Genomic DNA, 27,937 nt, shown 5'->3' on the forward strand with positions numbered 1-27,937 from the left:
ATACTTTGATTTCTGAAATCAAGATATTATGTAAAAGCACAGCTTGTGTGAATTTTATAAAATTAGTAAATGTTATAAAAATAGAGTATGCAATGTTAAAAAAAAAAGGTGTCTGGTAAAAGAGACCTGTAAAACAGTAACACAATGTTCCAATGTGGGGAAATCACTTGAAAATCAATTTTAGAAGTTCCAAATGGTAGTCAAACTCTTATTCAACACCTAGAAAACCTCTAAATCTGGCTCAAAAAGCAGTACAATTTCTCGTCCTTCATGCCTTTACCCTATGTGATCCCGTGGCAGCAAAAATGGTCAGGTTTGATTTTTGAAGAGAAATAATTGAGCAACACTTAAATGCTTTGATGGTTCTGCCATTTTCAAATCTTTTCATAGACCTGTATTTTTTGCTTCCTTTTCTCAAGTCAAAGTTGAGAGTTAGCCCTTTATTTCACCAGTTTAATAGTTAAATAGGAAAGAGAGAGAGACAGAGAGAGAGAGAGAGAGAGAGAGAGAGAGAGAGAGAGAGAGAGAGAGAGAGAGGGAGGGAGAGACAGAGAGACAGAGAGATAGAGAAATTGATTCTCCAGAAGAAACAGCTGGAATATACCCTTTGCTTGCAGGAGGCCTGGGTTCAATTCTGACAACACATCGTCCCCTGAGTACTGCTGGGAGTGACCCCCAAACACAGAGTATGAAGAAACCCCTGATGTGGTTGATGGTGCTGTTTTTTCATTTGTTTGTGTTTTAAGGGCTCAGTAGTGCTCAGGGACCACTCCTAGCGAGGCTCAGGGGACCCTATGTGGTGCTGGGGATTGAACCTGGGTTGGCCTCATGCAAAGTGAGTGCCTTAATCCCTGTGCTATCTTTCAGGTCCCATAAATCAGTTTTGTAAGAATTAATTTTTTTTAATAGGCCAGTCATCTCAAAGAGTCTGAGAGTGGGACTGGAGAGGTAAAGCGATCCCTAGCACCATATATGGCCCCCAGGGCCTCACCAGGAATGATCCCCGAGCACACAAGCAGTAGTAAGCCCTGGGAATGCCAGGTATGGCCTCCCAAACAAAAACACACACACACAAAATAGGCAGAGGATACTTTCCATTTCAACATACTGAAAAATGTAAAAATTATTTCTAACTAATTTTAACATAATCCTTATCAAAACAAAAACAGAATCTTAGAAAAATGTTTCTCTCTTTATAATAATTAAAGAACTAGTTGATAGGTTGTTTTTTTTTGAGACTCAGGGAGACAGGGAGAGGCCGCTGGGCTGGGCTCCCTTCTAAGGACTCTTGTGGAGAGAGCAGGGCTGGAGGTCCAGCCAGAGGGCTGCCTCTAATAAGCTGTGTGTTCTTCAAGGTATGCAGGGGCCAGAGAGATTGTTCAGTGGGTAGGGTTCTTGCCCTGCACACAGCTGACCAAGGTTCAGTCCCCTAAGTCCACTAGGAGTGATCCCTAAGCACTGCTGGGTGTGGCCCCCAAATAAAAACAAAGTTATTTAATGTCCCTCCATCCAAATTTCTCCATTATTAACATTTTTTTCAAACATGTATCTCAAGGAATATTCATCTCAGAAGAAGAAAACTGGAGACATTACGTGGAGGACCACCGGTGATGGGACTGGTGCTGGGACATTCTGTGCCTCAAACTCAATTAGGAATAACTTTGTAAATCAAGGTGCCTTAATAATGTTTAAAATAAAATAAAATGCAATTAAAAAAAGAAAAAACAGGGGCCAGAGAGTCAGTACAGCAGGTAAGGCGCTTGCCATGCATGCAGCCAGCCCAGGTTCGATCCCCAGCATCCCATATGGCCCCCTGTGCCCCACCAGGAGTAATTCCTGAGTACAGAGCCAGGAGCAATCCCAGGACATCTCTGTATGTGGCCCCAAAACAATGACAAACAACAACACAAAAAAGGAAAATTAACCATAAATAGGTTACAATAAAATGCAATCAAATCCTGAAGCCTAAAAAAAAAAAAAAAAAAACAGGGGGAGGTGTTGCTCTGTGGTCAAACTAAGTCACGGGCTGCTGCTAACAATTTCTCCTCTGGGAGATTCACAGTGTGTACCCGCATCACTTGCGGCGCTGAGAAATCTTGTACTGGCTCCACTCTTACGAGTGTCCCGTGGGCTTAACTTCTGGAGACACTGCTCAGTGCCTATTCCATAGCTCTGGGCACTTGGACGGGGAGCGTGGAGGCCCTGCAATGCCCACGCTCTTGGCAAAAGTTCTAAGGACTGAGACAGACACCCTGCTGTTGACAAGGGGCCCATTCAGGCTCACTGGCCCCTTAGATTTAGGTCAGCACAACTCCCTTGATGCCGAGTGCTCAAGGCAAGTGGCTCCAGCAGCTCCTGCCTAATCCAGCATGAAGTCCAGCTCGGGTGGGTGTCAGGCGGTCTGCAGGTTAAAGAGCTGATCCTCCAGGAAGGCGCCCCCAAGGCCATATTGCTCTTCATGCAGACTCATTTCTTCAGGAGACACGTGGTTTCCTCCGAGAACAAAGTCTGCAAACCTAAAAAGGTTTTTTTTTTTTTTGGGTTGTTGTTGCTTTAAATAAAGTTAATGTTATCACCAAAAGGCTTATTTGGAAGATAACATGTTCCCTTTCTACTCATCTCCTTTAATTAAATTTAACTTTGCATCAATAGAGGATGGCATTTACAGAGTGGGTGTAGAAACAGGAATGGCTTATGTGATCCTTCCCAAGATACTCTGGGAAAGGGCAGAAAAGCAGCCAGACATAAACAGCGTACTCTGCCAAGCCTACCCACTTCTATTGCTAGCTCCTTCTCTTCTCTCATTCCGATTCAGTTAGCGTTACCATTTATTCCTTATTTTGGCTTGGCAGTCCTCCTCCCCCTTCCATTTTTCCATTTGAGGGCACTGTTAGGATAAGGATTTGAGAGGAAGAGATGTCAGAGCAGAGAGGTCCTTGGTGGATTTTTAAAATGATTCTCTGAACCAGCAGCGAGGGGAGGGGGGTGAAACCTCCCACCCCCAACTTTTTTCCTTCCCACCTGGAAGTTATTGCCTCCCCTAGAAAGCACATCCGGTGTACTTGCATTATAGATGCAGACTATGAATTCTGACGCAAGTTCTGTGGTGTAAGTAAGAGCGCCAAGAAAGGGGACCGCTGACAGCTCCCCGGGCTGTTTCCTGGGAAATTCGGCTCCTAGTCTTAAGTATCCAACTGCACCGGCCTATCTTGCTCCCAGCGACCTTAACACGGGGTGTGGTAGGAGTAGCTGGGCAGGGCTTACTTTTTGGGAGCCTGCAGTCTGGAGATGGCCAGCCAGGAGGGGAAGTCGGGCCGCTGGCAGGCCCTGCGCAACTCCTCCAGAGCGCGGCTAGTCTCGGCGTCCGCCTGCTCCCGGTACTCATCCTCCGTCAGCAACTTCACCTGTGGTTTCTTGGATGCCATCCACATCTTCATTTTCCTAAAACATGCAGCATTCAGTTGCTGGGCATACCTGGTCATATCTGATCCCTAAACCAAAACCCTTAGGATTTATAAAGGTTTATTTTTGCAGGTGCCAGGAGATGGCACAGCATGTGCTTGGCCCAGGTTGAACTCCTGGCACCACCTGGTCCCCTTGGGCACCATCAGGTGTGACCTGGATCCCCAGTCCCACCCCCTAGTTGTGGCCCACGTCTCCCCAGAACCCCAGGGCCTAAACCGCACCACACCCCAGAGGTCCTTACATGGAACTACAGGCCTGGATGGCTGGAAACAGCCAGTAGAGGCCATGATGGGCCTCCTGAGCACTGCCTGGGAGACTCCCACCCTCCTTATACACATTTCTTAGAATGGTAACAGTAGTACTTTATATCATAGCGCTATGCTACCTTCTGGAGCACAGCTATACTTTTACATTTGTGTCACTGTGATGGAAGTATTCAGTCTGGGCCTACCTTACTCTCTGCCTTCTTCCTGGACCATCCTAAATAAGGTCTAAGGCCTCCAGGTGCTTAATAGGCAGTTCACTGCTGTTTGTTCCTTGCTCATTTCGAATCGCACAATCAGAAACATTAAAAAGCCTGTTTTTTTTTTTTCTTAATGCTTGGCTGGCAGTTTTTCCTGGGTGCTACGAGAAGGAGCCTCTGGGATGCCCTTTTAAGGAGACCTCACTTCACACAGAGGTGCAGGATTTGTGAGCTCTCGTCTCCACCTAGTGGTGGTGACTACTCCCAGAGAAGCAGTGAATATCATACAAGGGTTGAGTACGTACAATTTTTGTTTGATTTTGTGTTGGGGCCACACCTGGTGATGCTCAGGCTTACTCCTGGCTGTGACTGAACGCAAGTCAGCTGTGTGCAAAGCAAGCACCTTGTCCACTGTACTATCGCTTCACAAAATGTATAATTCCAACTCTATTTCACATGCTGAGGGGCTCATGAGTTGCATGTTTTTCCCCAAGCAAGTGAGTATTAAAAATCGAATAAGACTGAAATGATGAAAAAAAAGGTTTTTAAAATATAGATTCTTTATGGGTTGAAAAAAGGGTTTGGAGATATTTTAAGTTTAATTTAAACAGAATCCCAAGTCTGCGTGAGCATCAGAATCACCTGGGAGCTTGTAAAATACGTGTTTCCTGGAGGTGAAAACCCTTGAAAACCCTTTCCTCTTTTAGAGGTCCTCTGGTGGCTTTTGAGCTGGATCCAGAGATGTAACTTCATTTCTCCTCCATACCCAGACTGATCTCAGGGACTAGTCACAGGACTTGTTTTCTCTCAGAGGTGCTGAGATTAAGACAGGGTCTGACCTATGTATGGCAAGTGCTCACCAGTGAGCAAGTGAGCTACATCCCTTGGTCTCTGCACAGAAGTCTCAAGGCCCAATCCTGGCATTAAGCCTACCTGCTATGTGAAGTGGAATAATTCCCTAACTCTGCTCATATTGAGAAGGAATTAAAAAAAATATGAAAGCAATCACCTCATGAGGTCATGGTTCAAATACAAGGAGATGTTCTGGGGAAAGTGCCTGGCACAGTAAGTAAGCTCTAGTGAGTGTTCCAAAAAGGCAATCAAGAACTCTAGGCTATTATTAAGATGCATTCAAGCAGATCTTTGTAAACTAAAAGCACTCTCCATAGCAAGGGATTATTGCTCTAGTTTATTATTTTACCTGTAAATTCCTGTTTTGTTTCCTAGCTCCTATCCACATAATTATTCAGAAGCAACTGAGATGCTGAGGAAGACATAATACTTAAATATAATACATAAAACAATATGATGCTAGTATTAATGGGATGTATAGTAAATACCAGAAAAGCACCAGCATTGGGGCTGGAGCGATAGCACAGTGGGTAGGGCACCTGCCTTGCACCGGCCAACCTGGGTTCAAATCCCAGGATCCCATATGGTCCCCTGAGCACCACAAGGAGTAATTCCCGAGTGCAAGCCAAGAGTAAAGTCTGTTCATCACCAGGTGTGACCCAGGCTCTGTAGGCCATGAGCCTGCCAAAGACTGAGACCTGAGGGCTGGAGGGGCAGACTCAAAGCAGAGGGACCTCGGGGCACCCTCATCACTGCACCGAGACAGGCAGAGCGCAGCCGGCACCATCCCCTCAGCTGCCCTCACACCTAGTAAACAAGGAACCCGTCCTGCCACTGGTGAATTTTTAACCCTGTCATCTGGCCACCAATACAATCTATGAGCTACCAGGTCCCAGAGTGTCCTTACGCAGAGCCAAGTGCACTTCAGGAATATCTGTCAAGTCCCTCTTCCCATCTGGGCCTTACTGCCTCCCTCTCTGCTTCCCCTACTCCTGTCCTCTCCGCTTTTTTTGCCTAGACCACCAGGCGGTCTGCTGACTGGCCTCCTGCCCCACGGCCTCCTTATAGCCATCCTGTAACAGAAGACAAATGGGTCACATCCCACCGCCTGAGGAGTGTCTGTTGTTTCTGTGGTGAAATTCCTTTTTTTTTACTTGTATATATTTTTATTTCCATGACATTCATTGCAGATATTTTAAAAAATAATAATTTACATTATGATTCATATTTATGGATTATGTCAAGGTATGGTGACATGGTGACGATGGGCTCAACTAAGTGGCATCTGCCCCCTGGAAAGGAAGATTCATTGTGGAATATCCCCCCTCCCCCAAATTCTCTCTGTCTCTTTCTCCTCTATCTTTCCTATAGAAATATTTGCCTTGGGGCTGGAGAGATAGCACAGGGATAGGGAGTTTGCCTTGCACGCGGCCGAACTGGGTTCAATTCCCAGCATCCCATATGGTTCCCTGAGCACCGCCAGGAGTAACTCCTGAGTGCAGAGCCAGGAGTAACCCCTGTGCATCGCCAGGTGTGACCCAAAAAGAAAAAAAAAATTTGCCTCTGGCTCAAAAAGGGGTTAACAGGGAACATAACTTTCACCTGTATACCTGAGTTAAAACAGATCACAAAGCTTTGACAACAGAAATATCATATCTTTTGGGGGGGTCATACCCGGCAATGCACAGGGATTGCTCCTAGCTTTGCACTCAGGACTTACTCCTTGTGATGCTCAGGGCACTGTATGGGATGCTGGGTATCAAACCCGGGTCAGCCGCGTGCAAGACAAATGCCCTACCCGTTGTACTATCGCTCCAGCCCCGAAATATCACATCTTTTTGTATGGACTTTATTTTCTTTCTTTTCTAATGGAGCGGGAATGAGCCAGCCCTGGCTCTGTGCTCAGAGAACTCGGTGGTGCTGGGAATCAAACCAAGGCTGCCCACATGCAGGGCAGGTGTCTTACCTGCTGTGCTATCTCTTGGCCACACTTTCTGTCCTTTGAAAAGATTTAGGCCTTAACTTACAACTTAAGAGAAATTAAAGTCCTGAACATAAAAATGTCCTTTTTCCCCCCCCAATCATTTGATTCATTTCTGTTCCCTAACTCTTTTGTTTGTTTGGGCGGGGGTGCTCAGGGTTTACTCCTGACAGTGCTCAGGGCTTACTTCTGGCTCTGTGCTCAGGGAGTACTCCCGGCAGTTTGGCAGGCTCAGGGGACCAGAGGGGATGCCAGGGATCGAACTTGGGTCAGCTGTGTCCAAGGCAAGTGCCTGACCTGCTCTACTACCATTCTGATCTTACTGTTTCTGACTCTTATAAGCACAAAAAATATGTCTAAAGCTTTCCTAGGCTTTAAGAGAAGGAAATGTAGGGGCTGGAGTGATAGCACAGCGGGTAGGGCATTTGCCTTGCACACAGCCAACCCAGGTTCGATTCCCAGCATCCCATATGGTGCCCTGAGCACTGCCAGGAGTAAGTCCTGAATGCATGAGCCAGGACTAACCCTTGTGCATCGCTGGGTGTGACACCCCCCCCCAAAAAAAGAAAAAAAAAGAGAAGGAAATGTAGAATAAAAGTAGAAAACTTTAGACAATCCAGTGCCCATCTAATTTTGCTACCAATTTTAGTGAATTGCACGTAGTTTGTAATTCCTGACTAACAGGTAGTGAAAAATGAATGCGGATGAGTCAGGCATAGGTTTTGTTGGTTCTCTAAGCCCACACCCTTCCCCCAAGCAGAAATGATGAGATTAAATATGATGCATCCAAGACCATCCCCCTGTCTCAAAACCATGGTGACCAGGAAGAGGAGAAGTCACGCACCTCCTCAGGTGACTGATGGCATTCCATGGGTAGCGCAGGCCCCTGGCCAACAGCAAGAAGCCCACAGCCAAGAGGGCAAACAGGGGTGCAGAAAAGCCCCCATAGATCAGAAGCAAGGAGAGGAGCCGCAGTGTCCAGGTCAGAAGGTTTATGTTCTTCGCATCCACAAGTGGCCCATGTTTGTAACACACTGCGAAGCTGAGGAATCCAACAGTCAAGACATAGCCTGCAAAAGCAGAGGAGGAAAATCATGCAGATTCTACAGGGGAAGGCTGTGAGGAAAAACCCAGCCGGTTTTCCACTTGGAGCCGCGAGTGGCAGTCAAACTTCACTTTGATTCTCCTTCTCCAGTGGGGGTCAGCTTGAAAACACACCCTGGGCTTAGGTGTTCCTTCTGTTTGAGACAGCAGCTGGCTTTTGTAGTAATCATGGGTGTTCAATAACAAATTACGAAGATCTACTTAGTGCTTTTTAGTTCAAGGCCCAAGATGGGTAAATGCTCTCCCAGCAGCTATAGTCCAGGATAAGTCTCGTCATGTGTTAGGTGATGAACCCTATTTAAAAGGGTTTTACTTTCTGATGGGCTGGAGCGATAGTACAGTGGGTAGGGCATTTGCCTTGCACACAGCTGACCCAGGTTCAATTCCTCCGCCCCTCTCGGAGAGCCCGGCAAGCTACCAAGAGTATCTCGCCTGCACAGTAGAGCCTGGAAAGCTACCTGTGGTGTATTCAATATGTCAAAAACAGTAACAACAAGTCTCACAATTTGTTGTGAGACGTTACTGGTGCTCGCTCAAGCAAATCGATGAACAACGGGAGGACAGTGCCACAGTGCTACTTTCTGATCACAAAAGGAAAACAAAGTTTTCCAATGGAGAGATCAGGCTGTCATCCTCATAATCCAGTTCTCAAAACTGCATCACTAGTGGAAGAAATAATAAAATACTCTATTCTGTTGGGAATCTATGTGAAGTGCTCACTGCCTCTTCTGAATGAAAACCCAAAAGGGTTTTCATTTCTATGCAGCAAGCCTCAAGATTTAATTTACAGTTTGCAAGAAGTACAAAAGAGAAATAAAATTCCACCATAAAGGAGCAATCAAAGAAACTCAACAGTATGACCTTTACTGGAGAACTAGTTTGGGCTCTAGCATATTTGTGTTAACAAACAGGAGCTGTTATAGTGTAAAAATGACTTATAGGAAATGACAGATGGAAAATGTGGCTCTGGACCACATCTTTGTACCAACCAACCATCAGATATTTAGGAGGGAGGGGCCTGAGAGACTGTACAGTGTGTGGGGCCCTTGCTTTGGATATGGCCAACCAGGGCTTGATCCCTGGCATAACATACCATCCACTGAGACCCTCCAAGAGTGATCCCTGTGCACAGAGCCAGGAGTAAGCCCTGAGTATTGCTGAATACAGTCCTTCCCACCCCACCTCACACCCCACTCCCCTGAAAAAAAAAAAAAACGGACTGGAAAGATAGTACCATCAGTAAGGTATTTGCCTTGCATGTGGCCAACCCAGGTTTAATCCCTGGCATCCCAAATGATCCCCTGTGCACAGCCAGGAGAGATTTCAGAATAGAGCCAGGAGTAACCCCTAAGCATTACCTGGTGTGGTCCAAAACAAACAAACAAAAAAACCAAACAATCCTCCCCCTAAAATGGCTAACTCGGTTCAATCCCTGGTACCCATATGGTACCTACCCTGAGTACCACCAGGAGTGATCCCTGAGCACAAAGCCAGGAGTGAGCCTGAATACCACTGGCTGTGGCCCAAACCAACTTTCTACTCTCTACCTCCCCCCAAATAGGGATATTTAGGAAGAGTTAGGGATATGGGTTAGAAGTAAAGCACAGGCCTTGCATTCATGAGAACTGGGTTTGAACAAGAGGAAGGAAGGAAAGAAGGAACGAAAGAAGGAAAGAAGGGAAGGAATGAGGGAGGAAGGGGAGGGAGGGAGGGGGGAAGAGGTGGGGAGGGAGAAAGGGATGGAAGAAGGTCGGGGAGGGAGGGAAGGGAATGAAGGAAAAGAAAGAACAGAAACAGGAAAAAACGTTTAAGAGGTATGAGATAATTCAAAGGCTGGAGCACATGCTTTGCATACAGGAGTTCCGGTTTAATGTAGTGCTGGGAGCACTACATGGGCCCCACAAGCACTGCCAGAGGGATCCCTGAGCAGTAAGCTGGGAGTAGCGCCAAGCACTGCTAGGTGTGGTACCAAAACGAGAACAGAAAGAACAGTTATGAAACTTAAACATGGCCTGGCTTGGTGAGAGATGATTTTATGCAATTATCAATTTTATAGATTTAATCATTATTTCAACAGAAAAACACTTTAAAAAAAAGATGCTTAGTGAATATTTAAGGGATCATAAATGTTCATAATATCTAAAACTTACTTAGTATAAAAAGGAAAACAAGCTAAAAACCTTCAATTAAAATGAAAACCTGATTGCTTTATTTTGGGTGTGCGAATTTAAAACAAGAAATGTGGTGCTAAGGAATTCTACTCTTGTTCACTACTTCCCTATTAAAACCAACAACCATGTAAAAGTTTTTTTTTAAATAATACAAAACAAGATCAAGTGGTTTCCCAATATCCTCTCTTTCTGAAAAGTCAAATCCCATTAGCCATTTGTATTTCAAATTTCTCACCTTTCACGGGGAATACATTAAGAAAAAATAGCCAGTCATATTCTAGAAAATTCTTTCATTACAAGCTCTTTGTGTGTCCACAGCATACTGTCAGTCAAAAACATAGATTGAGATAAAAACAAAACAAAACAAAACAAAACAAAAACACTGTTTTACTCTTGTGGTCATTAGTATTAAAAACTAAGAAAGTAGTCACAGGGAAATGGTTTAAAGTGAGACTGAGGGGCTGGAGCGATAGCACAGTGGGTAGGGTGTTTGCCTTGCATGCGGCTGACAGGGGTTCAATTCCCAGCATCCCATATGGTCCCCCGAGCACTGCCAGAAGTAAGTCCTGAGGGCAGAGCTAGGAGTAACCCCTGTGCATTGCTGGGTGTAACCCAAAAACAAAGAAAAAAATATATAAAGTGAGACTGAATGACTTGAAACCACCAAACTATGGGAATAATGTGTGCTGGGGGCGGGGGGGGAGGGAGCTATAGTTTGTAAGGACCACACTGGACAGTGTTAAGGAAGGCCAGAAGGTGCCAGGGATTTAACCAGAGCTTGACCACTTGAACCATAGCCCAAACTCCAAAATGAAATACTTTCAGTAGCACCTTTTAATTCAAAATGAAATCTGAGATGCCCAAGAGAAAGGTATGCCAAAAGAAAGCTCATACGTCTTACCTTTATCAATAAAAGAACACTTTTTTGTTAATTTACCTACCTAATAAATATATTCTGTATTCATAAAACAGCCACTTCAGGTCTTCCATCAATTGGCACACAACATAAACTGAAGCAAACCAACAACCAATCATTAGAGCCCCAAAGGTGCTATACTGTGTGTGGAAGAAAATAACACATTTTTTTTGTTTTATTCACTCTCATTAAAAGGAAAATAAATCAATCCTTTGTGACAGACACTTCCACATCAAACAAAACAGAAGCTGATTTAAGAGATTCTTGAGTTTCCATAAAGGAAGAGTGTGGACACAACGATGCTCACTGGGAGCTGGCTGGAATGGGACTCGCAGGACCCACTCAGGGCTCCTGAATTTGAATTCGCACTTCAAGGGATTCCCAGTCCAAGTTGGAGAAACACTAATGGATGAGTTTATGTTAAAGTAAAGCTGTGCCGCAAGCTTCAACCACAGGATCTGGAACAGTATCGGGATACTGTTAGTCTTTAAGAGCACAGCATTCTTTGGGTCAAAGTGTTTCAGGGAACTAACAATAAAGAAGAAATCCCCTGATGCAGTGATGCTATTATTCAAGATCCCAACGGTTCAGCATCATGAAATGGCTTAGCACTGTCAAGATGAGAAAAAATTTCACTCAGCACAGAATCAGCCCATCACTCATAAGAAAAACACACCTAGGGAATAAAAGGGTTTCCAACAGAGTCAAGAAACCTTAACATTTGCTATTTATAATAACCAAGACACACTCTCTAGAAAAAAAAAAAGACATACATGCTTGAAAGCCAGTTTACACAGTATTGAGATATAGTTTCAGTGTTTTCATAATCAACATGAATTAATTTTGCTCATTTTTCATGTCTACGAGAGCATAGTTTCCCCCTTTTTTATTCACTGGCACAGAGCACACCTACCTTAGGAATGAACCTCTTTACCAGCAGCAGCACAAAGACTAACGTCATGAGAATACCTAGTAGAGTCCCCGAAGCATAATAGAAAACAGGGCTTCTGTAGAGACAAGCAGATAAAAGCCTTTTAATACAGTCACACCTTTGGTTTAACATGTTTAATCCGACAACAGCAGCTATGACAAATACCAAGGAGAAAAATCTCAAAAGGCAGCTTTAAGTACATTCCAGATTCTTTTAAAAACTGAAATTTCTATTTTGAAGTGATGGTGAATGCCCTGCTGCTAAATCAAGAGTGGTCTTCTACATTCAGAATGTCACCCAACAACAATCCCTGCGCATCTATCATGCTGCAGACACTCGGAAAGCTTTTCCCAGCACTCCAAGCTGCCTGTGAAACGGTCACGTCTGCCGACATTTCACAGTGGCAACAAAGCAAACACAAAGACAGTGCAAGAACTTCCCTGGGTTAGTGTCTGCTAATGGGGCTCGCAGCCTGATTGCTCTGGGTCCAAATGCTTTGAGGTAACGTAAGTCACATTAGGTTTAAAGACCACAGGTGACATTAAATACAACGGATTACACTATAAGGAAAAACTCAGAAATGAACCATGTCAAGAACAGTGAGCCAAGAAGCGAAACATTTTTTGAAAAAGACTTCTTTCTCACGAGAGGAGTTTAAAAAAAAAATCAGGATAATATGTTTATCCAGGAATCAGAAGTTAAACTTAACCTTCTGTATCAGAACCACAAATGTGGAGATGCAGCAACAATGGAAGAGAAAGAGCAAGACAGCTGATATCTGGTAGCAGAAGAGCTGAGAATAAGAAATCTTATCCCTAGCAAAAATTAGTCATGAAATGCCAGATATTGGTTTTCTCACCTATAAAATAAAAAAATAACAAAATCCTATATAATTAAGAAGATAAAACAAAATGATGCATATTAATAAAAGGTTAAGCGCCAAGTATATGAAAGTACCATACCACACACATATGCATATATATCATGCTGTACAAATAACTATTATTAGTTTAAAAGACCTTTCAAACACTTTTTTTTTTTGCTTTTTGGGTCATACCTGGGGATGCACAGGGGTTACTCCTGGCTCTGCACTCAGGAGTTACTCCTGGCGGTGCTCAGGGGACCATATGGGATGCCAGGAATCGAACCCGGGTCGGCCGCGTGCAAGGCAAACGCCCTACCTGTTGTGCTATCGCTCCAGCCCCACAAACACTATTTTAGACCTCTTGTTTGCAAAACCTAAAAAACTACAAACATGGAGACAGAAAAGGCCTACAGTCTTTCTGCTTCATGGAGTTCAGAAGTTAAAAGTAAGTACTTACTGACTCAAAGTCCTTGCATAAAGGAAGATGAAAACACCCACCACAAACACAAGGAAGAGTTTGAAATCCACAACTGGAAGAAAAAACACATAGACACACACACCACATCAGTGTGTTGTTTAGTCAAAAAAAAGAGAATTTACTGAAATGTCCATAAAAAGCAAACTGAGAAAGTCTAGGAGAGAGGAAAGGGACTTACTGTTTCGAGTCACACTGACTCTATAGACCAGTTCCTTCCAGACAGGCTTCACTGAGAAGCACACGGTCTCCCCATATGGATTGATAATCATGGTTATTTCATTAGATTCCTTTGGCATCCAAAATTTATGAATCACACATCTGATGAAAGATAGAAGGGTCTCTGGATACTGGCAATTATGGTTTTCGGTGATGTAAACAATACTGAACAGACCCGAACTGGTAATGTCCACCTAGAAAGCAAGAAAAACAAATCCATATGTGCAGCAGTTACAACTTTGTCAAGGGTCTTCTTCTTGGGTGGGAGGTGGGGGTTGGGGGAGCTGAGTTTAGGAGGGAACATACCCAGCAGTGCTTGGAGGCTACTTCCAGCTCTGTACTCATGGGTCACTTCCCAGCAGTGCTTGGGGAGTCCATGTGGCAACAGGACAGAAACAAGGTTTCCCACATGCAGAGTGTGTGCTCAGCATACTGAGCCAGCCCTCCAGCCCTGAAGAAGCTCCACAAAGTCAAGGGCAGAGAGGAGTAAAGCGAGCCGCAGAGTGAGGCCATGGTAAAATACATGTTGGCGTTCTAATCCCAAGCTGGTGTGTGTTTAGTGCCAACACACACTACAGTACCTTTAAAAAGTTTAAAAGTGTTTAAAAGTGTCTTTTGCAGTTGGGATAGAGAAGGGATCATTATGACATGATGGTTGGAAGGGATGGCTCTGGATGGGAGATGAGTGTTGAAAGTGGGTAAAGGAATAAACATGATGGCCTCTCAGTATCCGCATTGCAAACCATGATTCCCAAAAGAGGAGAGAGAGAGAGAGAGAGAGAGAGAGAGAGAGAGAGAGAGAGAGAGAGAGAGAGAGAGAGAGAGAGAGAGAGAGAGAGAGAGAGAGAGAGAGAGAAACTGGGTGCCACAAAGTAGGCTGGGAAGGGGGAGAGGGATTGGCAGGAGGGATATGGGGAATATTGGTGGTGGGAAATGTACACTGGTGGAGGGTGGGTGTCGGAACATTGTATGACTGAAACCCAATCACAAAAGCCTTGCAACTGTATCTCACGATGATTCGATTAAAAATAATAATCATTTTTTTAAAAAAGAAAGTGGTTATTCCCTCCCCTGAATTGTGTTTGATCTGACTCTCTTTGGAGGTTATTACAGCCATGGGACATATGAAAAAGGATGAGATAGAAAGTAGTAGGATGCAAACTATTTGATTCTAAACACAATGAGAACAGAATTGTTATCACTAGCACTTGCCTACTGTGATGGAGAAGGCGCTTCCCTTTGGAAGCTGATCAGGGATAATTTAGGCTCCTCACCCCAGACCTCCTAAAGGAGGACCATAACCAACCTTTGGTTCTAGTCAAGCCTCACCAGCAAGAATGAGCTACAATGCTGAGCGGATGGTGACAACCCAGTGATCATGAAATGACAACTCGGCTGCAGCCTTTGGTTGTCCTTCTGTATTTCCCTTTTGTCTCCAGGACTAGGGCAGGCCGGGAAGGAGTTCAGCAGCTATGAGTCTCCATCATCAGGCTTACCTGGCCTCGCTTCTCCTGCACTGAAGTTCCTTGATCACTGCTCCTCTCTCTCCATCGCCTCTTTCCACACTGCTTGTCCAAGCAGTGTGGACATTAACACACGCACTAAACTCCTTCCCATACCCTGGCCTACCGATTCTTTGATATCTTCCCCTCTTCTGTTCCTGCCTCTCACCCCACCTCAGATAACCACTCAGATGACCAATACATTTTTATCAGTGCAAGCTACAGTGCCCGAACAGGCTGCATTTCCTGTGGCCTTGTGAGTTATTACCGACTAACTCTTGTCCAATCCCAACAAGCCCACTGTGAATCAAACAGCTCTCCTCCCTCCTCTTGATTTTCTCAGCACTTTTGGAGGTGGAGAGAGGGGAGACGAACCTCTCAAGGTTGCCCTAAGGGTCCAAGAGCCACTCCCAGCAATACTCAGACCACAGGGCCCAAGAATGTTGTGCTGCTTGGGGCCTGTGCTGCTGGAGACCACCAGCATGACACCTGGTCATGCTCAGGGGTCTCCAGGGCTATCTTCATAATGCTTAGGGTACAGCATGTGGTGCCAGGGATCAAACCCGAATTGGATGCATATAAGGCATGCACCCTCAGCACTCTACTATCTCCTCAGCCCCTGACCCCTTTGGTTCTAAATTCCGTATGTTATAAACCACTCCCCTGCATGTCCACTGAATTCCTTTACATTCCTCGTGCTTTGTCAAACTCTCCACCTATTCCGCTTTTATGACCACGAAAACTGGTGTCCAGAAGAAAACAGCTTCAAACCATGACTACAGATCTAAGAGCCCATGGCAGCCTCTCTATAGAGGCTGCCTGGCCACACTGTCCCTCTACGACCAGGATTTCCAACTCCTCCATCTGCAATACCACACTGCCAGTCCCTATCCACATTCAGGGCATGGAGGGGTCATTGACCTACTCCTGGCTCCCACCCAGCTAGCAACATCTGCAGGCACAAGCTCTACTTCCTGTCGCAGGGAGGGAATGCCTGCCTCCGAGATTTATACTTGGTTCTAAAGGCAAGCTCTCTCTCTCTCCCTCTCTCCCCCCCCCCCATCACCCTCCCTACTCTTTCTCCCATGGATCCACTTTCCCCTCCAATTATCACCCCCTTCACCCTTTTTCCTTACTTCCCATGGCAATAAAATTCTTCTCTCAAGCCAACCATGCTGCAGTCTCCAAATGCCTTCTTCCATTCTCTGAATATGCAGATCATATGCAGCCAGTCCACCTGAACAATATTTATTGTTTGTTTGATTGGGGGACACACCTGGCAGTGCTCCAGGATTACTCCTAGTTCTGCACTCAGGGATCACTCCTGGTGGGGTTTATGGGGTGCCAGGGATCGATCTTGACTACGTGCAAGGCAAGTACCCTATGGGCTATATTATCACGCCAGCCCCTAACAGTATTTGGTACTGTTGATCATTCCCTTCTCCTTGTGATGCTCTCTTTCTAAGGCTTTCAGAACATCTCCTTTTCCACCATTTACTCCTCCTCTCATTCCTCAACTGGTGTCTGCCTGACTTATTAATACAAGACTGGCCCAGGTCCAACTGTGGGTTCTCCTTTCTTCATTCAAACTCATTTCTTAGTTTCAAGGTTTTAAATGTCATCTACACATATCACTGCTTAGTTTTCCAGTAAAGAAACACAGGAAAAGATATACTAGGTTCCTGGTAAACTACTTAGTTCCTAGTATCATCTGCAAATACTGGAAAGGAGTGAAGAGAATAAAGGAAGAAGGATTTTTTTTTTAATTAGTGAATCACTGTGAGGTACAGTTACAGACTTACAAACTTTCATGCTTGAGTTTCATACAGTGATTGAGTACCCATCCCACCACCAGTGCCCATTTTCCACAACCAATGGTTCCAGCATCCCTCCCACCACCCCTACCCTGTCCCCTCTACCCCACCCTGCCTCTGTGGCAGGGCATTCCCTTTTGCTCTCTCTCTCTCTCCTTTTGGGTGTTGTGGTTTCCAATAGAGGTACTGAGTGGCCATCATGTTCGGTTTATAGTCTAATTTCAGCCCACATCTCCCATCCCGAGTGGGCCATCCTAGCACCCTTTACTTGGTGGTCTCTTCTCTATCTGAGCTGCCTTTTCCCCCCAGTATGTGAGGCTGACTTCTAAGCTGTGGAGTAATCCTCCTGGTACTTATCTCTACTATTCTTGGGTGTTAGTCTCCCATTCTATTACTCTATACTCCACAAATGAGTGCAATCTTTCTATGTCTGTCCAGGAGGAAAGATTTTTTGAGAATAATTTTGGTAGCTGAAGACCTCCGGTTCCAGCCACAGCCATGCTTAAGACCACTCTCCACACATTCAGATGAGACTCACACATGAAGAAACTGGCAGAGGAACCCAGGTGTGCAATACCCGGGGCGTAGATCTCCAAGCCTGCTCAGATTGGGACTGGGCCTCCTCCACCCAGATCCCCCATCCTCCAGCAGGTAGGCATTACACCCACCAACTGCCTCCGGGGTCGTGTAATGCCATCAATAGCCAAGACCCAGGGACTATAAAACCCAGCTCCCAGAAGACATCTTATTATCTAGTTCTTACTCTGGCAGGCCACCAAAAGTAACCTGCCCACACGGCAGAGTCTGGCAAACTCCCCGTGGCATATCCAGTATGCCAAACACCAGTAACAATGATGGGTCTCATTCTCCTAACCCTGAAAAAGCCTCGAATGTGGCACTTCTAAAATCTCAGGGCTAGGACGAAGGAGATGTTACTGGTGCCTGCTCGAGGAAATTGATGAACAACAGGCTGACAGTGATACAGTGAACTTTGGTAGATATTAGACTTTTGAGTCACATTAATAATATAAATACTAAAAAGTTATAATAAAAATCAACTAGGATGGGGGAAAACTGTAAAATAAAAATATATAAACATAAATTTATTTCAATTTAATAATAGAACTGTATTTGTAGGGTACATGGGTGGGAATGAATGAGCCTAAGTATCCTCTGAGTGCTGTATTCAGGCCATATACCCTCAAAATAAAGGTAAAATATTGTAAACACAGTAGAATATTGAACACCTGTTATGACATTTGTTTTTCACAATGACACAGCTTAGATTTTCCGAAATTACTTTCAGTGTATTCCAAGTTAAGGTAAATAACTCAATATAGTAAAAAAAAAAAAATGGGGAGCCAGGTTTCTCATTATCAGAAAGGGAAATTGTAAATAAGGAAAAAAGGGAGATAAGAATGAATCCAGTGGTACTTCAGATGTCAGAACCCACGACTTTCACAGATGGAAAGAAACAGACATATGTGCAGGTGTATGAGTGGATACACTTAGGTGACAATGATGTCCCACTCATAAAATCACACCTAACATTCAATGCTTGTTTAAAACAAATAAACAAAAAAAAATGGGGCTGGAGCGATAACACAGCGGGTAGGACATTTGCCTTGCACGCGGCCAACCCAGGTCTGATTCCCAGCATCCCATATAGTCCCCTGAGCACCGCCAGGAGTAATTCCTGAGTGCAGAGCCAGGAGTAACCCCTGCATTGCCAGGTATGACTCAAAAAAAATAAAATGCTTGTTGCCATCAGGTAAAGAAATGCTCAAACTAAGAAAGGCACAGGAGCTAGACTGAAGGGTGCTTACTGAACAACTCCATGGCAGGATGAGTATAAAAATAAATAACCAGAGTCACGGGCGGTTGAAGAATTGGCAATCCATGACTTTACATAGATGTGGTCTCATGTGGGAAGAATTTATATACATCTATTTTGTACAAAAACTCTTCCCTTGGGCCTGAGAGGGCTTACGATACTTGCCTTGTACACAGCAAGCATAAGTTCAATTCCCAGTACCCTGTATGGTCCCCTGAGCACACCAGGAGTGATTCCTGAGAGTAGAGCCAGAACTAAGTCCTGAGTACTGCTAGGAATGGTGCCCAAATTAAAAAAAAAAAATTAATTAAAAAAAAACACCTCTTCCCTATAGAAGTATGACAATGAATCACTCCATGTAAAAGGATGACAATGAAAAAAAATCAACAGGTGACAGACATTATCTAATTCAGGCAAGTCTCATTGATGGGCAATAAAACTGAAATGGAAAAGACTGAATTATCAAGTTTTAAATTATCTCCTCATTTGAGAGGACAGAGTCATTTTACTGAGGTAAACTATAAATCAACAGATCCCTACTTAACCAACTGATCAAAATGGTGTATGTTATCAGTAATGGAATGAACCCACATCCTGTGCCTCATGAAAAGTTCAAGATGTTTCCTCAACCTGGACCACTCCTTCCCCAATCATTTGTAACTCACTGACTTAGTGAAACTTCCTCAAATGCCACCTTTTCTGACTCATTCTAATACTCTTTTTTAGCTCCATCAATTACCTTACTGTTTTGTCTCATAGTCTGTATTCAAAAAATAAATACAAAAGTCACGCTCTCTCTCACCACCTGTGTTTGGTGGTCCCGGGCCGCTTCCCTACCCGGGACAGCTGATGGCAATGGGCAGACAAAGGAGGAAACAAGGGCCAGACTGGTTGGTATCAACTGCAATTTACTCCAATCTCATCTCCATTCTCTCTTGATTCTCCTTACCCCGATTCTCCTTTTCCTCCTCTCCAGAGCCTGCTCCCTCATTCTTCTCTTTTCTCTCCTTGCCCACTCTTAGTTATATCCCAAATCATGAGGGGTTGGGGTTACAATTGCACACAGGTGTGGTCATACAACGAAGAGAAGTAAAGTCTTTCCCTCAGGGGAAGCTTCTTCTAGGATAGATTCTCAATCAGCAAGACAACCTGCGTAAGGGTGAAATATCATCTATGGGTACGTTTCTCCTTTCCGTAGTTCAATAACCATATAAACATTCATCTTAATTCTACTTCTTAATATTAGTTATTTTGTATGGACACAGTAAGAGATACATTAAGCTTACAGGATTGCTCTCCTGGAACCATCTTGCTATAGATCTCAGACTACAGTGCTCAGGCCAGATTAGTCTTTCCTAACCCTAGCAGGGTCCTAATCTAGTTGTTACTTTTTGGATCATGACAGAATTTGTCCACGATCACGCTCTTAACTTATACTTAAATATTATGGCATTTGGGCCTGGCCCATTTCAATGCCAGGGTAGTTCACAGCTTGCCCTGGGTCCATCCAGTCCCTTGTCAGGACCTTGCTTTTGGGGTTCGAGGAACTAAGAGCAACTGAGGTTTAAGTCGAGAAAACAGATGCTCAGGAGTGAATATTATTAGGAGTTAAGTAACCCCCAAGTTACAAAAGCATAGCATTAACTGTCTTCCTGTGTCTATACAAAAAGGACATTGCTCTGAATTAACTACGCAAAGGACATAAAGAAGAAGAGAAAAGCAGTATTTACAAAATCAGAGATTTCTGAGGAATTTGACTTTACTAGTCACAGGTATTGCTTGGGGAAAATGGTGATCAACTGACTTGTTTACTGATGTATCACAGAGCTTAGTTCTTGACACTTAAGTACCAAATTAATATTTGTTAAATACTGAAGAACTAACTTGGTCATACCTGAGACTGGAGGTTAACTCCAAATTTCTACTTAGAGGGGCTTGGAACAGCAATTATTTTGATGAGTGGGAGGGCTGTTGTCTTGTGTCTGAACAGCAGGCATTGTACACTTGCTTACATGGCTACTTACTTGGAGTGGTTTGGAGAAGGGTTAATGAAGAGATGGAAAATTAATGTTCTTTCCTACACGGGCCCCAACCCCTCTTAAGTATGTGGGATCCCAGAGTCAGTTCTCCTGAGACACAGTTCTCTGTCATACAAAGTTACTTTCATTCTCAAAATAGTACAGTGTATTTCCTTGTTCCCAGGACATGTTTGAAATTAGACTCTTACCTGCAGAGTTGACCAAACGTACTTCCATTCCAGTTGTAAATTTTGATGGTGGCAGAAGCATTTTACCTCAGAAGTTTTAATTACATCCATTTCCTTCAAAGTTTTACACCTTGGAAGTGACACTCCTTCCTCTGTCCAAAAAGAGACAGACAAAAAATTAGGGTTCCATGTCAATACTCTTGCAACATACAGAGGGCACTGTAAGTGGACAGACTCTTCTGTACTAGAGGGCAGGAACTGAAGGCAGCTTCCTGGAAAAGAAGAAATGTGAGGGAAGTGTGGAGGGAAAAGTCAGAGCAGTAAGACAAAAGTCAGGGAATCCCGGGGACCAGTGTGTGAAATCCACAGAGCAAAGGGGAATCATGAAGTGGTTCAGCCATTCAAAGGAAATTCATGATAGCAAGAAATGCAGCTAGCAAGATAAGCCCTGTGACTCTTCAGGAATGGGGACTTCCTGCTCAGAGCAGAGCACTGAGGAATTTTAACTTCAGTATCAATGTCTCAGCAGGAAAAAGGGTTTAACTGAAAAGGATGTTGTGAAGATACTGGCTGATTAATTCGGCTATTAGTTCTAATAAGTTACCAGGAAGTTCCCAGGCCTGGCCCACAGCAGGAATTGCCCTAGGCAGGAAGCAGCAAGACCAGAGCCTGGTGTCAGTGGAGCTCACAGAGGTGGGAAGACAATGGCTCAGAACTTGGTGGCTGTGCTTGGCCCTCCCTCATGGCCTCTCATCGGCTAAGTGCACCCCAGGGAAGCCAATGGGCAAAGTGGTCCAGGGTGGGCAGTGCACAGCTTCCAGGCACTGAGCACAGACAAACCGAGCATAGACAAACAGAGTCAAGCAGGGCTGTGGAGAGCAGAGAGCAACCGCTTCAGTAAGGAAACCACAGCTGAGTTTTTAGAAGGAGCATGTTACAAGCCACGTGAAATACCGGCGGTGAAGAATGAAAGCAGAAGGACCCTTAGGGAGGCCGGGGCAGCAATCTAAGTAAGACCACACAGGAGGTAGAGAACTGATGAAAGGGGACTTAAGAGGTAGAATCCACAGACTTTGGTGAGTCATTAGCTGAGGGAGAGCAAGTAGATGAAATGAAGGTTCTGGTGAGAGACAGTGAGAGGTTGCTGGCTCAGAGGAGGAATGATGAAGAGGCAAGTTTGTGTGGGGAGGGGATACATTTACCGCAGACATATTGAGTTTTGGTCAGTGAGACCAAGTGAAAAACAGGTAGGTCTGCAGCACAGGAGAAATCTGGCTGAAGACAGACGACATGGGTCTGTGTGCATAAATAGATGTGATGGATGCAATATATAGTTGTTATATGCTATATATAACTATCATGAAATACAACACAGAATCATACACAGGGACAGAGAGACAGGTGCTGCATTGCAGAGGGTACATCTGGTAAATGCCATGAGAATATCATAAATGAGCAGGGTTCATTTTTTTATGCAGCTACTGCTGTATTTGAATTGGAAATAAAGTGAGGGAAAAGCTTTCCGGATATGAAACAGGTGTTACCACTACGTCTTCTCCCAGGAGAGAGGAACAGGGGACCTTTATGAGAAATGGGTTTGGGGCCTCTAACACCTCTAAGAAAAGTGTGGTCAGCTGCTTCTCCAGAAAAACCTGAAATGAAGCTGGAACAACCTGCTACCACAAAATTAGGGAGAACTGGGTAATCAGTAATAGCTAGTCAACAATTACATCCATTTAGGAAATAATATTAAATAAGCCCAGATAGGCCCTTAAGTGTTAAGTGAAAAGTATACAGACCAGACGTGATGGTACAGAGATGCTGTGAAAAGTCAGAGCCCTTGAAACACAAGTGCATAAAAGCAGGTTTCTATGACTGGAGGGAAAGTTGGGGATAGGACCCATGTCAGAGGCCTGAGTTCTATACCCAGCACCTCATAAGGTCCCCAGAGCATATGACCTTAAGCACAGAGGCAGGAGTAGCCCCTGAGAGCTACTGGATGAAGCCGAAAAATAAAAACAAAACAAAACAAAAAACGCAGCAGATTTCTCATGGGCTACACAAGGTAGGAAAGTTGCTCATGGGTCTGGTTTCTTCCAAGGTGACACGACAAATCAAGTACTCTTGACACTGGAGGAAAATGCACATGCTTTGAATGAGAGTCTGAGATACAGATACAGGAATCCAGGCTAAGGGGGTCAGAGAAGACTCAGTGGCAAATGCGCAATGCTCCTGTGTTCCAAGTGTAAGGCTGGGAGTTGCAAACCCCAGAGCCACCCACACACCACTGAATACAATGAATACAATCCAGGTAGCTCAAGTGATTTCCAGCAGGCAGCACTGAAACCATGTGTATGTGACCTCTCTGACTAATGTGTGGCCCTCAGTGAGCCCAGGAACAAGTTCCACAGCAAAGTGCCAAACAGGCATGGATGTCACCCCAGGCCATCACAATCTCAGCAGAGGGTGGGAAGAAATCCTAAGAATCCAGGTTAAGAGGCAGGTTTTTAGAAGACACAAGAACTATTAAACAAGGGACACTTAAAATTCGAAGGGTATTTTATTTGGCAGGGCTTATTATAAACAGGAGCCAGTTACAGACAAGGGAAATGCAGATCCACTTCTATCAATACACAAAGCAGCCAATGCTGAGACAGGATCTAGGGTAGAGCTGAAATGCAAATGAGGCCTAGCTCTGATGCACAGGGAGGGAACACTGCTGCCAGAGAGATAATAATGCCCAGGGAGCCAGAGGAGAGCCAGGAGTCTGAACAATGGGGTTGGGAGGACGTACGGATACAATACGAGGCATAGCTAGAGACAGCAACCGTGAAAAAGGAGCTCTGGCTCACCTTTGCCTTTCCCAGTACCCCATTTTCTGCCTCCACGCAATCTCCTGCTAAGGTCTCTGAGCAAGCAAGCACCAGGCAAAATCAGACACGATTCTAAGCAGGGAACCTGGCTTGGAAGCCGACCTCACATGCTGGGGGGAAAGGCAGCTCAGACAGAAAAGGGAACACCAAGTAGTGTGTTTGGAGGGCCCGGTCGGGATGGGAGATGTGAGCTGAAAGTAGACTATAGACCGAACATCAATACCTCAATTGCAAACCACAACACCCAAAAGGAGAAAGAGAGCAAAAGGGAATGCCCTGCCACAGAGGTGGGGTGCGTTGGGGGTGGTGGGAAGGATACTGGGATCACAGGTGGTGGAGAATGGGCACTGGTGGAGGGATGGGTACTCAATCATTGTATGACTGAAACCTATGCGGGACAGTTTGTAAGTCTGTACTTCATGGTGACTCATTTAAAAATAATAAAAAAAAGAATTCTAAGCAGGGAGCCCCTCAGCAAAACAGGGAGGAATTCCTACGGATCGGATCGAAAAAGAGGTAGATTCCAGTAGTGAGGGGTGCTAGAGTGAGGAGCATGAGGTCTTAGGGCTATATCTAATCCCACACACATCCACAGTCAAGGGGGTTTCTATCTGTCTGAGGCATTTTAGCATGAGATTTTTAACAAATCACATTAACTGGAATCTAGAAAGAACAATGAAAAAGCACAAAAAACTCAAGGATGAACCTGGTGGTTTGTTAAGATGGTGGTGTGAGCTATAATTATGTAATGTATCATCTCCTAGGCATAAAATCACAACACAGAAATGAGAGAAAATTCAAAGCTGATTACTCATTTTAAAACATTAATATTTATGACCACAAGGGTGGATTCCCTTAAGTCTCTGGGTTAGCATGTGTTCTAAGAGACTATTCTCTGATAGCAATCATGTGACTCTAGCAATCTATGCTGGTAGGAGAAATCCTAATCAAAAGTAGTGTTCATGAACGCTGAAAACATGCCCTGAAAATGAGAGAAGAGCTTATTTGTGACCTAAAGGAAATTTTCTAGACCTCTCTTTCTAGAGCTGTTTGCACAGCCTGACCTGGAATAAAGGTAGGGTTCCCTAATCATCACTGAATGGGCCATTTTTCCCTTCTGGCCCTCACAGGTACTGCCCCTCCCCACTCCTAGAGGGCTCCACGCCTTTAAGGGCTAAATCACTTCCCTTAAAAAAAGACTGCACTTGGGGCTGGAGCAGTAGCACAGCGGGTAGGGCATTTGCCTTGCACGCAGATGACCTGGGTTCAATTCCCAGCATCCCATATAGTCCCCTGAGCACTGCCAGGAGTAATTCCTGAGTACAGAACCAGGAGTAACCCAAAAAGAAAAAAAAAAAGACCGAACATGATGGACACTCAATACCTACCTCTATTGTAAACCACAACACCCAAAAGGAGACAGAGAGAGAGAGAGAGAGAGAGAGAGAGAGAGAGAGAGAGAGAAGAAGAAGAAGAAGAAGAAGAAGAAGAAGAAGAAGAAGAAGAAGAAGAAAAAAGGGAATGCCCTTGCAGCACTCTTTACAATAGCCAGAATCTGGAAAAAACCTGAGTGCCCAAGAACAGATGACTGGTTAAAGAAACTTTGGTACATGTACACAATGGAGTACTATGTAGCTATTAGAAAAGATGAAGTCATGAATTTTACATACAAGTGGTACCACATGGAAAGTATCATGCTAAGCGAAATGAGTCAGAAATAGAGGGATAGACATAAAAAGACTGCATTCATCTGGGGAACATAAAGTAATAAAATAGGAGATTAATACCCAAGAATAGCCGAGATCAGTACCAGGAGGATTACTCCATGGCTTAGAGGCCAGCTGGGCATTCTAGAGGAAAGGACAGCTCAGATAGAGAAGGGAGCACCAAATAAAGGGTGTTGGGGGGATTCTCCCAGGATGGGAGATACATGTTGAAAGTAGACTATGGACCGAACATGATTGCCACTCAATGCCTCTTTTGCAGACCACAACACCCAAAAGGAGAGAGAGAACAAAAGGGAATGCCCTGCCACAGAGGCAGGGTGGGATGGGGGGGATGGGGGTGGGAGGGATACTGGCATCCATGGTGGTGGAAAATGGGCACTGGTGGAGGGATGGGTATTTGATCATTGTATAATTGAAACCCAAGCACAAAACTTTGAAAGTCTACAACTGTACCTCATGGTGATTCACTAATAAAAATTTAAAAATAAATAAATAAATAAATAAAATAAAAAGGGAATGCCCTGCGGGGGGGGGGGGGTACTGGGATCATTGGTGGTGGAGAATGGGCACTGGTGGAGGGATGGATACTCGATCATTGTATGACTGAAACCTAAGCACGAAAGTTTTTAAGTCTGTAACTGTACCTCACTGTGATTCACTAACAAAAAATTGAAAAAAAAAAAAAGACTGTGTTCCTATTAGTGGTCTAAGGAAATATTCCCTTTGTGGGGCATGTGTTCTACAAACAAATGCTGCCATCAAAGGAAGGTGTTTCCCCTCACCCCCTCAATTTAGTCTCAAGATTGTCTTAGACCATCATCTGATATCTATAGCTCTTAAGAGGAAGAAGATGCATTGAAGTACATCGCAATCATTTAAATTCAGAGTAAAGCTCCTTTGTTGCTCAAGACACAGACTGCACTCAGATTCTCTAATAACCTTCTACTGGCGCCCAGCTCCCATGATCACCGCTACAACTCTCAGCTAAGTAACATCCAGTGAGCACTGAGACCCTTTTCAATCACAGCGCATCATTTACTGGCTCAAAACAGCCCCTCCTGGGACTCCCCATCATATGCATGATACAACGTCCTCCCCGCCCCCAGACTTTCCAGAGACCCACTGGCCTCCAACTTTGCCTGCCCATCTTCGGCTATCCCAACCCATCAACCCTCCGGTCCTTAAGAGACCAAGTCAGCCCATCTGGGGTTTACCTATTTGCAGATTCCCTGGCTTGCAGCCTCACCACATCCTGGGAGAGCTGGGTGCTTCCAATAAAGTCTTTTTTTTTGCTGCCATGCTCTAAAAAGCAATCACCACACAATCACCTGCTTTCTTCTCGCACTGCTGTTTTTGTCTTCAGATTACATATTACTGATTAGTTTATCCTGACTCCCCTTCAGGTTAGGATCTCACATCTTCATTACTATATCCCCAACATTTAAGTATATATATTTTTAGTCTTTTTTGGTATGTGTTATAATTCCAAAGGATTGGTGGATGATTCATAGAGGCAGTGGAGTCGGTAAAAGCCGGCCAGTCTCTTTTTTAAGAGCCTCTGATCAGTGCCAATGAGCACTGAGGCGGCCCCTGAGATACAGGGGGGTCTCTCTCCAGCCTGTGCCAGAGCCATGCCATCTGCAGAACCCACAGCACGTTTCTGCCTGGCCTACTTCATCATCATGAGAGTTGAGAGCTGTGACCCTGAACGGCCCTCAGCTAAGAACCCTCTTTTCCGCCTCATCAGAGAAAAGAGGAAGCAAATAAAAAGAGGTGACAGGAAGCTTGTCTGGGGTTTGACTAGCACGTCAAACACGGTGTGTTCTGAGTAAGAGAGCTACCTGTGAGAGTTCACTCTGAACCTCACCCTGCTCTTCCATTAGACGACCACGTGGATATAGCGTGGACCACCAGTGGCTCACACTTGTTGACATCAGTGAGTACCACCAGTGCTCACACTTGACTGGGTTTAAATTAAAACAAATTGCAGTGAGCTCACTACTGGTACCTACAGGAACCCTACTGAAGGCATGGCAGGGTCTCCCTGAGGCTCTTCTAGGATAGGTCCTGGCTTTTGAGGTGAAGTTGCCCCTGAATTTGCACAGTACACAACACATTAAAGACAGGGAGTCAGCATTTACCTCCAGGACCCTCTAGCCGCTCTCACTGTTATCACCTCTCTTGAGATGAACACGTTGCAATCAGTCCACACAAGAACTCTTAAGCAGCCAAGGCCCCAGAAAGAAATTGAGGCAAGAGAAGGCACCAGCCTGATCCCAGGTGGTACGTGTGAGTCCTAAGCCATTGTTGAGATGCACAAGCCTACAACACTGGCATGTGACAATCAAGATGACTCTGAGGCTCGGCCTACCGCCTTCCTCCAGAACCAGACTGTTTCCTCTCAGACAGTTTAGCTAAAAGCTATGTCTTCCCTCAGGCTCTCCTTCCCTCAGCACCCTCTAGACACATATCACTGTTCAGTTTCCACATGTCCACAAGGCTGAGAAGCGGAAAAGGCAGCCAGCTGACTGCATATCTG

General features: G+C 44.7%; 1 protein-coding gene across 1 annotated transcript in view; it reads right to left on the bottom strand.

Moving 5' to 3' along the window:
* Positions 1–2,035: 2,035 nt before the first annotated feature.
* The window catches only part of NEMP2 (nuclear envelope integral membrane protein 2), a 37,601-nt gene continuing 11,699 nt past the window's right edge, over positions 2,036–27,937 (bottom strand). The window contains exons 2-9 of the mRNA XM_056111761.1: positions 20,820–20,950; positions 13,405–13,636; positions 13,206–13,278; positions 11,866–11,959; positions 10,978–11,092; positions 7,606–7,831; positions 3,265–3,441; positions 2,036–2,516 (exon numbers count right to left, since the gene is read on the bottom strand). Coding sequence (XP_055967736.1) covers positions 2,393–2,516; positions 3,265–3,441; positions 7,606–7,831; positions 10,978–11,092; positions 11,866–11,959; positions 13,206–13,278; positions 13,405–13,636; positions 20,820–20,950 — 1,172 coding nt within the window. The 3' untranslated portion in view covers positions 2,036–2,392. The remainder of the gene's footprint in view (positions 2,517–3,264; positions 3,442–7,605; positions 7,832–10,977; positions 11,093–11,865; positions 11,960–13,205; positions 13,279–13,404; positions 13,637–20,819; positions 20,951–27,937) is intronic.

The sequence above is a fragment of the Sorex fumeus genome, unplaced genomic scaffold, assembly GCF_029834395.1.
Source record: "Sorex fumeus unplaced genomic scaffold, SorFum_2.1 ptg000014l, whole genome shotgun sequence".
NCBI classification, from domain to species: Eukaryota; Metazoa; Chordata; class Mammalia; order Eulipotyphla; family Soricidae; genus Sorex; species Sorex fumeus.